Genomic DNA, 11,347 nt, shown 5'->3' on the forward strand with positions numbered 1-11,347 from the left:
GCGGTTTTATGGTTCCTTTTTTTTGTCGACTTCCGTTTCCCTTTTTTTTTTGGTCGGCGCCGCCAACGTCGCGTTGACATTTGCGTCCGCCAGGGCGTCAGTCAGTCAGTCAGCAGGCTTGCGGTTCTTTAATGTGCTTTTTGGGTCGGTCGGGGCTTCGCTTTTCCAAGTCACTATCCGCGAAACGGGGAGGTTTTATGGAGGGCTTGCGTATGGCGAATAATTTGGCGCCGTGTCTGGCAGGAAGCCGAGCGCACGTTGAGCCCGTTGAGCACGAAGGACGGCGGCGGCACAAATTGGCACAGACGACCACGCTCACAGACGGGTGATTCGATTAAGGGGTGGAATATTTTCCCATAAATTTTATTTGAGCAAAACAGATACGAAAAAAAAAAATGGAAAAAATCAACGCAGCCAGCGCCGAGACGAGCCTTAACGACAGCGAAACATTTTTACTGGGCCAAAAATACCGGGGCTTTTGGTCGGGGCCGATCAATCCTTTGGCGATATGCTATCACTCTTGCCACGGTTGTACGTCCGCGACCCGCTCAGCATCCGGTCGATTTTGTCGATGAAGCTCTGCTTCGATTTGCGCTTCGCGGTCAGCACTTCGCGGCACAGCTCGAGGAACGCCTCGGCCACCGGGTAAACGTGCTCGGCGGCCGATATCTCGCTGAACTTGCACTCGAAGTCCTTGGCCAGGATGTCCCCTTCCTCCGTGCTGACCTGCCGCAGGTGCACCATGTCGACCTTGTTGGCGACCAGCGCCACCGGGGTGTCGCCCGGGAGGTCCTCCTTCGCCCGCCGGATGTAGTTGAACGAGTCACGGTCAGTGATGGAGTAGACGAGCAGCAACCCGTCCGCCCACTGCACCGACTCCGAGCCGGCGGTCAGACTGAGTGCTTCAGCGTTTTCTTCAACCTGCAACCGAATGTGAATGTAGAACCAAGATTTAATGACGTGTTCGCTGTCGCCCCAATGGACGAGATGATTTTATTGAGACACTAATCAAAACTGGGATTTAAGCGTTCGGTTCGGAAATTGGGTGGGACAAAAAAATTTTGCGGTATTTGGAAAACCTCCCCCCCTATGGAAATTCGGGAACTCCATCGTCCGGCGAGAGTGGGTTGGCCGAAAAAACAACGTTCTCTTCCGGGGGGGCACTTGCGACAGGATTTTCTCTCGAAAGAAGGCCACAATCGGACCCCTTCGGACAGCAGCGGCTGGCCAGCACGGATGCATCTGGTCCGGCCATCGTCTTCGTGCTTCGCTGGAACGTTCCATCCGGAAAGGCCCGGTTGTTGGTCTCCCGAACCGCAAACGTACCCTGCCCGAGGGCCCCGAGATTCCTCACGGCTTGCTCCAGGCTTCGTTTAGGTTCATCGACCGAAAGCGTGAATGTTTTGCCTGGTTTGTTGCTCGAACGCTGGCGCGAACGGGACGGACTCGGGACGTCTCGGGACGCTGACACAGTTTCGTGGTTCGGCGAACCGAGCGGCTGGTCCGGCCGGAGTGTTTCGTCTTCCGCCATCTCCGCCATGTAGCGGTCCAGATTCGTAATTTCTCGCCAACTCGACGGAACCACAAACGGAAATGCAGCCTCACGCTCCTTCGGTGCGGCCATCGACGAAGCGGCTCGCGGGGCGAAGCTTCTGTTTGACACATTTTTGGCCGAAAGGCTGTCCCGTGCAGAGGTGGCCGTGGCGGGCCGTTGGGGTTGGCCACGGTGCGGTGGCACCACCCGGCGCTCCGTGGCCGGTTCGCTCGATTCAACGCTTTCGACCAGCGCCTCCAACTGCTCGTAAATTGGCCTCAAGCTTTGCAGGAGCCTCTCATTGCCTCCGTCGTCCGGTTCGCTCACGATCGTCTGATACAGTGCGCTCGAGAGACCAATCATCGTTCCAATCAGTCCGCGCACTAATTGCTCGTTCGACGGCACCTTCGCTTGCCGCCCCCCGGAAGCATTGTTCAACCGATCCGAATTTTCAGCCATTTTGTGCGACGAACGACAACGGAAACGTGCACCACACCTCTCTTCTTCTGGCTTCTGGCTTGCAAAGTGACAAAAGAGCAACGGCCCACTTTGACGCCCGGCAATGTTCACTAGGATTCCAATTTGTTTGCGAGCGCTGCACGGCGCGGTATGGGTAAAGTATGTAAACCCGAGAATGGCAAAGTGCACCGATATTGTTGCCTTCTTGACACACTGGCTTCTTGACTTTTTGAAAATGACACCGGAAGATGCTGTCTAAACTTGGGTCCTTCTATTTACAGCGTTTCAATAACCCGTATGTAGCACGAAAAACAAAACGTGTGCTTGTCTCATCTCAGAAGGCTTGCCTCAATCAGTAGACAAACTTTTTTTGCCCTTCTTGGGTTTACATTCTTTAGTCACGGGCGAATGGAGTCGTAATAATCAGGTGCGCATTTTTCCTCAATGGTTGCTACGCCCGGCTGCTCCTTACCTTTGGGCAGGTGTCCCAGATCTCGCACAAAACCGCCTCACCGTCGACCATGATTTCGTATTTATGTCGATTTTCTGACATGTGCAGACCGGCAGGTTAGAGGTTGCCGCAACATGAAACGTGAGATGGAACAAAGTTCTACAATTGATTGCGAGGCGTAATAAGTGAGGAACATAACGAGTCTTACCGGCTTGATGATCGTACTCTCCGATGTACCGTTTTGTTAGGAAGCGCACCGTTAGGGCTGTGAAAAGAGGTAACAGAAATATGTTGTTACCGTATCACTACATATAAATCATATAGTAATGCTGAACAAAGTATTAAGTTGTAATTTTGGTAAGTTTTTTTTACAATTCTATCAACAGTAGTAGCAGTAGTAATAGTAGTAGTAGTAGTAGTTGGTTTATTGTCAAATAGCCTTATTTGAGTTTAGCTCATTGTTTAACATAATTGGTAACGGGTTCACAGTGTTTGTTTTCCTCGTTAAACTTAAATTATTTGTGGCGTTGCAGTTTGATAGTTCTGTTTATGTTTGTGTTCCATCGGAAAAAGTGGAAAAACCCGCGACAAAAAAAAAGTTCATAAATAATAGTACTTACCGTATTTTTCAATGTATAACGCGCACCTTTTTCCCAATTTTTTTAGCTCTAAAATCTCGATGCGCGTTATACAAGGGGAGTAAAAATTTTGTCTCCTCTAAACTTACAAATGTCCCCCCGCTGATAGAGCAGTCGGTAGTGCTCTTCGCTGTCACGCAGCTGGCCTGGGTTTCGAATCCCGGGATCGGTTGTCACTCAACCGGCCATGGTTTCGATTTCCGATACCGGCTTGATAGGGGGGTTGGCGCGGGGCTAACAATCCCGCCCGTAAAAATGAAATGTTAGAGAGAGCACCAGAGATTAACATTGTCTCTGGTGCAGGCCAAGACCGCGCAGCGGTTGTAGAGCCAAATAAGAAGAAGAAGAAACTTACAAATGTGCCCTTTTAGGTACATTTTTTATGGTATTATTGAATAAAGTATGAAATGAAACATTTGTTAGGAATATAATTATCAATACAATATCGTTACATATAATATAAGGTTGGGGAAAAAGTAATCCATTATTTTTGGGTGAAATTCAAAACATTATTTAAGATACTTCCGATGGTCCGATTTACGTCAAATATATACCGTTTTGTTGGAAAATTTGTTGTCTTTTCAAAGGTAGGCTTATAATGCCTCTTTTGTAAAAGGCTTAGTCGTTATTGGCGAAAAACTCGAGCAATCCATTTTCACAATCCTTTTTTGATCTCAGTTTTTCATCACTCAGGAAATTTTGTAATGCGCGAAAAAGGTGTCAATCGCTTAGTGCAAGGTCCGGACTATACGGTGGATGCATTAAAACATCCCAACAAACTCCCGGACTTTCTGGCGAGTCACTAAAGACGTGCGTGACATTTCGTTGTCCTGATGGAACACAAAACCTCTTCGTTGGCCGATTCTGGTCGTTTCTGGTCAATTGCTAGCTTGAACGGTGCAGTTAATTGACAGTAGAGATCTGAATTTAGTGTTTGGCCACACGGAAGCAACTCATAATAAACGATTCCTTTCAAGTCCCACCATATACCCAGTAGAACCTTCCTGGCCGTAGTCTGGTTTGACCACCGGTTAAGCTGCTTCACCACGCTTAGACCACGATCATTTTCACACAGTATTGTCGTATGTATCCCATTCTCATCCCCAGTACCCATCCGTTTAAGAAATGGTGTCGATTTCATTCCGTTTGGCCAAAATTGCGCAGATGGAAATTCGAGCCATCATGTTTTTAGGTGTAAATACAGTGGATGGCGAAATTAACCTTAGTTCAAGAACACAAAAGATTTTTGGAAATACGAGGATGAAAAATTTGCTTTGGTCATTAAAAAATCAATCAAAAACATTAAATAAGATGTGTAAATGTTAGTTTTGGTGTATTTAGGGATGATTGATACAAGAGAAAAATTTTGGTCAAACATATTTGGAACAAGCCAAATTTCTCTTCGGCGAAAATAACCTTAGTATCCGCAATACATACCATTCCGCCCAGGCAGTGTAAGCCAAACATCCTGGTTTTGTTATGTGGCCTTTTCTACAGTCCTCATGTATTATTTTGGTATAGATTGGTCCGATTAATTTAGCTAATTCTGTTAAATTGAGTGGGATCTTTACGCGTACTCTAAAGCTCATGAATAACCACATGTTTTCAGTGGTTGGCCGGTCTGGACAAAGATGTTAATACCTCTAAAACTTTGATATTATCATCCACGAGATACTACATGACTAGTTCTGGCTTGTGGATTGCCGCACTATCCTGTGGTGCGGGGAAATCTTCACCTATAAGACTTGTTCCTTCTTGAATGATTTTTCTTTCGTCTATTTATGACCAACTTTCGAGTCAGCATGACCAGGAAAGGTCAACAACTTGTAAGTTTCATGTAAATAATGCATCCCTGGAACATAATACTGTTGTAATTTGTTTCCTAATTGATGATTCAGGTCCTTATAGCAGAAAGTTTCAACTCCTTATAATGAGAGGTGAATCATACCAAAGATTCATCACTCCAAAACAGCTTTTCTCACAATAAACGAGGTTTCAAAGCATGCAGATAGTAAAATACTGTTCTTTTTTCGTATTGGCCATCGTTAGGTGCGGAATTTTGTTGAAAAGAATGCCAGATTTGTCTACATGCTATAGGCTACGTCGAATGATATGCACGGAATCGAGTTGTATACATTCTGATTTTCGTTTTTGGCCAATATTTTAGGCGGATCAGGCGGCGGATGTAGATGGTTTGTGGAGAAGATATTCAGTATACGTTTATTAACTCGTTTTGGTGTTGATTTCTTGCGGCCACAAACTTTAATATGATGAATACGACCTTCATTTTCATACAGCTTGATTATTGCTGCCGATTGCTTGCTCGCTTTAGTCGAAAATTCGTGCAATATCCCTATTATTTAACCACTAATAGTCAAATTAAAAACTAATTTACGATTTTAATTGGTTAACTTGGGATATTTAGAGGTTTCTACCATATTTCAAGCTGAGAAACAGCATAATGTCTTGTGAATTCTTCACCATGCGTTTCTCAGCTTTAATTCTGCATTTTGAATATCAAACATGTAAAATATCATGTTGTTATTGCTCGTAAATTTAAAAAATGTAAACTAGTTGCTTTATTACCGAGCAAAACGAAGGAAATTGGTGCGAAAAATAAAAACTTCAAGCTTCCAAATGAAACTAAGGTTAATTTCGCCGTGCTCAAATTGACCTATGACCACAAATGGCCGCACCAGTCTACTAGATTACATCTAAATGTCATTTTATCGCCCACATTTTAGTCTTAGAACCTCAATCTAATATTCAACGTCTCAAAAGCGGCATTTAAATAGAAGATGTACTCATATTTTCACATATTATTTAAATGTTCATGAGCTAAGGTTAATTTCGCCATCCACTGTATGGTGGCGCCCAAACATCGAGCTTCTTTGTGAATCCAGCTTTGCGCAAATGGCTTTAAGCTGTTCGATGATTGATCTTTAGCTCCTGGCCGATGCTCTGATACTATGCCGATCAACTTTGATTATTTCTGTGATTTTATCGACATTTTCGATGACGTGTCTGCCTAGGCTTTAACATAAAAAATAACTGAAAGGGTCAACGAAGCCAAAATTTAACGTAGCTAGCTGTTAGAACATCGGCACCATGAACACCATGCAAATTTCAGCGGCCTAGCTTGAATTTTCGCCTTTATCGGACAAAAATTGTAAAATATACCGAATTTTCTTTGGTGACTCCATTGTTTACACCCTGTAACTCACAAACGAATGGAACAAACAATAAACAGTGAAAGCATCTTTTTAAGTGTGAAGTATCAGCTTTAAAACAAGCCTAAACTTAAAACTGTACGATCGATACTTCACGAGATATCGATCACTAAAGTCATCTACCGAGAAAATAATGGATTACTTTTTCCCCAGCCTGATATATACCTAAATTTGGGGGTAAAGTTAGAAAACCGAAGATTTGTGAAGTTGCCGAGTGGGTCATTAAGTCATGACAGGGAGTTAAAACAGAAGTTGTTGTGAAATCATTCAAAAAATGTGGCATCAGCAACGCTATGGATGGATATGAAGATGTCGCAATTTATGAGGACTCTTCAGAGAGTGACAATGAGGAGTACATTGAAGAGCAATTAGAGAATATCAATTTGTCAGACAGCAGTGAAACTGAGTTTGAAGCTTATTACGAATTATAAAATAGTACAGGGTGTTTCTTTAACGATGCATGATTTCATTTGGTTATAAAACAAAAGCGGCTGAATATTTTTCGCCGCTTGAACTTTTATTTGAAAGGTTAATTCATGACATTTATGTATAAAATATGATTTTGGTGGCAGAAAATTGGGAAATATGAAAAATTTATTTCCAAAGTGGTGGGTCGTCGAATCATTCGTCAAAAGCCCATTTCATTGAAGCTCATTCTCACCTCGGTGGCTATGTTAATAAGCAGTATTGCGGTTTGAAAAACCCAAAAATCGTGCAAGAAAAGCCAATGCATCCACAACGAGTGACTGTTTAGGGCGGATTTTGGCTGTTTGGTTTTTCGCCGGAATTGAAGCTGTGAACTTTGACGGCATTTGGTTTCTGCAGGACGGTGCTATGTGTCATACAGCGACAGCCACAATCGACATTTATGTTATGCAAACAAACCAGCAACTATTGACAATCTCAAGACCTTAATTCAAGTTGTTGTTGCCGAAATAGGTCCAGATACAATCGAAAATGTACTCAAAAATAGGTCGACCGAATGAGTTACTGCCAAGCCAATCGTGGTAAACATTGTACCAAAATTGTTCTTTTCTGCCATTAAAAAATATTCAGCCGTTTTTGCTTTATAACCAAATGAAATCATGTATCGTTAAAGAAACACCCTGTAGTATGTCTTTTACAATGTATACGCATACGGTATACGCATTTTATCTTTAGTCTACTTTAGAATATTTATAGAATAATATAGAATTTTATTAGATTATTTAGAATAATACATTATTATCATTGGGTATTTGTTGGATATCACATATCTGAAAAATGTACAATAAAAAACTTTTTTTCCAAATTTATTTCTCTGAAAATATGGGTGCGCGTTATACTAGGTGTGTGCGTTGAGAAAGAATTTTAAAAAGATGGCTGTACCTGCCGATTGGGACTTCCCAGTTTTGCGGTTCATTCATCATTACCTTGTTTTGACATCAGGTAAATGATTTCAGGTCGAAAAAAAATTATTTCGGTTTGCAACCCATCATTTGAAAGGGTTAAACTATGTCAACTTTTGTGCCTGAAAATGACGTTTTGCGGGGATTATTATTTTTCTGCTCCTCTTGAAGAAAACTGCTTCGGAATCGCACCAAATGCTTGTCGGGACTTGTGTTTGGAAGATCGCAGTGCTTTAAGTGGTTTAAAAAATTCAAAATGGCGATTTTGACTTTACAAAAAAAAGCGTCGAAGGACTCCAAAAAACGGACTTTCTGATGGGACAGAAAGGTGTGGTGTTTCACAAGCTCCTAAAACCTGATGAAACGTTAATTCCGATCGCTACTGACAACAAATGATCAATTTGAACCATGCATTGATCGAAAAACGACCAAAATGCAATTCTAGGGGTTCAATGGGGGCGCCTGGTGGCCCGTGGAATCAAGCACCAGGCGCCCAAAAAACAAAACTGTTTCAGGATACTATCAAATCACTTGGATGGGAGCTGCTATCCCTCCCCGCGTTATTCACCAGACTTGGTTCTTTCCGAATATCATTCATTTTCATCGATGGGACACGTATTGGCTGAGCAGCTTCGTTTTTCTACGAGGAAGTCGAAATGGATGACTAATTAGTTTACTTAAAAAGTCGAAGAATTCTTTCGTCTGGGAATCCATGATTTAGCAGAGAGATAGGAGAAATGTATAGCTAGCGATGGCACATACTTTGAATAAAATAGAAATGCATAAAATTTTATAAACATTTTTTGTGTGTTAAAAAAGTTCGTTTCTCAACGCACACACCTAGTACACGGGTGCGCGTTATACATTGAAAAATACGGTAATCTATGCTTGATAGTAACCTATTTATTCCTATCTAATTATGTACTAGTCTCCTATTTGTTGACAGTGTATTTATCAAGCTATTTTCGCGGTGTTCGCATTTATTGTGGTAATTTAGGTTTGTTTTTTCTAGGAATTCCTTTAATGTTAGTACCTGGGTTCTATCATGTAGAGCTCTCGTGCTGTACTACTAAGGAACTTTTAAGATCATTTTAAGAATTTTATTTTGCTTGATCTGAAAATTCTTTATATGAGTCTGAGCGCAGGTACTGGCCAAAACTGGTGTATGCAGGTTTTGTAAAGTAGTAGCTTCATTCTATGAACAAAATCGATGCTTTTTGAAGCTGTGAAAGTGTCCACCGTGATTCATGACGAAATATCAATTGTAATAAAAACAAAACTGTACACAAACGGTTGGTGCACTTTAGGGAAACAATAGTAACCGCTAAATGCCATAAAATTATTTAAGAAATTATTGCCAGCTCGTTCGCAAACACAGCATCTTTACCCCGGGAGAAACTTTAATTGATTGCCGGAACCAGTAGACCGCATCGAAAGCAAGGTGGATTTTCTCTCCTTTTCGTGTGGAGATTCTTACCAGCAAACACGAGGCACGTCTAAGGCAGACGACGCAGCGAGAGTGTATTGACGAGCGGGAACATTCCGACGATCGGGTTTCGGAACACCTGCCACTCTCTGTTTACCTTGACGCAACCGGTTCCGGCGAAATGGTTGTGCATGAGTCAGCCGCCACCTGCGAGATCTCGTACGCCATCCAACGGTAAGCATAATTCAATGAGCCAATTACCGGTAACACTGCCACTAGCAAAAATGATAACGGCCGCACGGCTGGCGTCCGCTGGCCGAAGACGATGCTCGAAGGATGTACCAGAAAGCAATTCGGTTTGATTTGTTTACCTTGCACGGGGCCTTCAAAATCCGGCCGCCGGTTGCCGGTTGGGTTTCGTTGGCTGTCAAGAGTGCTTCAATCGGTTGAATGGTAAACTGAATGGCATCCATTTCGTAGTACTTTCTCCGACAGACATTTTCACGATAGACCCCGCGTATTTGCCGAAAGCTTGTTACGGTGTACGATGCCTCGTTTGCCAGGGCAACAAAAAGTGGTGCGAACCTAATCATGCTAATTGCTTCTGGCTGAGTTATACAAAAAAAAGGTGTTTATTAGCGGGAACACAATCTTCATAAATTGGTCGAACATTAACATGGCTCCGTTTTCACACCTTCCCCTAAAACACGAGTCAGTCACAGCCGAGTAGCCAAGCTCGGCCAATCACTACGCGTCCCTTCCATATGCTTTTCCATTTTTCGCTTCGTTTCAGTCGCCAAAACTTTTCTTACACCTTTCTTACGATATTCACGAGCATCCGATGCTCCGATGATGTGCAAACCCTAGAGGATAGATGCACGAATAAAACAACAAACGCTCGGTTCGACAAAGTAGCTCTGCCCGATCAAGCCAAGGCCGGCAGAAAGTCGGTTAAATTAATAACCGACCAACCGTTGGCAGCTGTTGCTTTCATTCGTCATGCGACGCTATCGGTGCCGATGGTCGGCGGAGTATTTAGCGTTCAGCTCACGGCGAAGACTGTGGGAAGACATTTATGAGTGTACAACACCGCCCAGTCAGGAGAACCGCCCTTTCTCGCCGTGACGCACACGCCGTTTTCTCCTCATCAATCTATTGCAACGTAGTTTAACTGTCGTTTTATAGTGTTCCCTGATACGGTCGGCAAATTTACGACTCTTGTTCGGTCGGTCGACCAAACGAACAGAAATTAGAACCGAACCATCATAAACTGCCTTTGGAAGAAATTTCCCCGGAGCCGGAAAGAGCCGAGCTGTGTGGATGGCAAGTGATGGTACGTGGTGGGAACCTTCGGTCCAATCTCCACCAGCTTCGAACGGTTTAATTTCTTAATTGCTGTGATGCGTGGAAATTATCTCCTGAACTCGACCATATTGCCGTAGCCATTCGCTTGCTGACTTCCACCGGTCACCGGTGCTGCGGACAGGACAGCGTCCTTCACTGGACCCAAACAAACGGAACATCATCATCCGCAATGTCAATAAACAGATAATTTACCATTCACGCCATAAACATGTCACTAGTACAAGCGGAAAGGTTATTAAACTTGCTCCAGCGGTTGTAAACTTTTTGGATTCTTTTTGTTTTTGAAATCACCTTTATGACGTGGACTCTATGTACTCAAAGCAGAATTATTAACAATATTCAACGTCAGCTGATTTGGAGAGGATTCATTTTGCCACACCACCAGGCGCCTCCATCGCCCCGGGACTTGTTGCGTTTGCGATGAATGCGTCATCGGCGTATCACAGGCCGTGTTCTAAAATTAGCCATCCTCCCGAATCAGCCATTCACCGGGCTGACAGGTCCGAGATTTTGTGCATTCATGCGACCAGTAAGGCACATATCATCGATGAAGGTTGGTTGAAGTATTTTTGGACAACAAAACACTCGAATCCCAGACGGCAACCGTTCAACAATACCATTTCGCGTGTTGCCCTCGACGCAGTTGGATAAATCCCGACCGATGATGGAAACCGTCGGTCATTTCATGCTACTTTTTCTAACAACTATTTTGTTTTTTGCTTCATAGATGTAAAATTCGTTTGCTTCCCACAGCGCACGGTGTCAGCGAATCTAGCATCTTCATGTGGGTGAGGTTGCTAACTGGCGCTTGAAGTGAGGGCTGGAGGTGGTGCTGTCGCCAAAGGGATTGACAGAA

The 11,347-nt window shown here is 43.4% G+C and overlaps 1 protein-coding gene across 1 annotated transcript in view; it reads right to left on the minus strand.

Annotated features, from left to right (window-relative positions):
• Nucleotides 1–358: 358 nt before the first annotated feature.
• LOC128267632 (ras-like protein family member 11B) overlaps nucleotides 359–11,347 on the minus strand; it is a 27,874-nt gene continuing 16,885 nt past the window's right edge. The window contains exon 4 of the mRNA XM_053004518.1: nucleotides 359–921. Coding sequence (XP_052860478.1) covers nucleotides 493–921 — 429 coding nt within the window. The 3' untranslated portion in view covers nucleotides 359–492. The remainder of the gene's footprint in view (nucleotides 922–11,347) is intronic.

Source organism: Anopheles cruzii, chromosome 2, assembly GCF_943734635.1.
Source record: "Anopheles cruzii chromosome 2, idAnoCruzAS_RS32_06, whole genome shotgun sequence".
Taxonomy (NCBI): domain Eukaryota; kingdom Metazoa; phylum Arthropoda; class Insecta; order Diptera; family Culicidae; genus Anopheles; species Anopheles cruzii.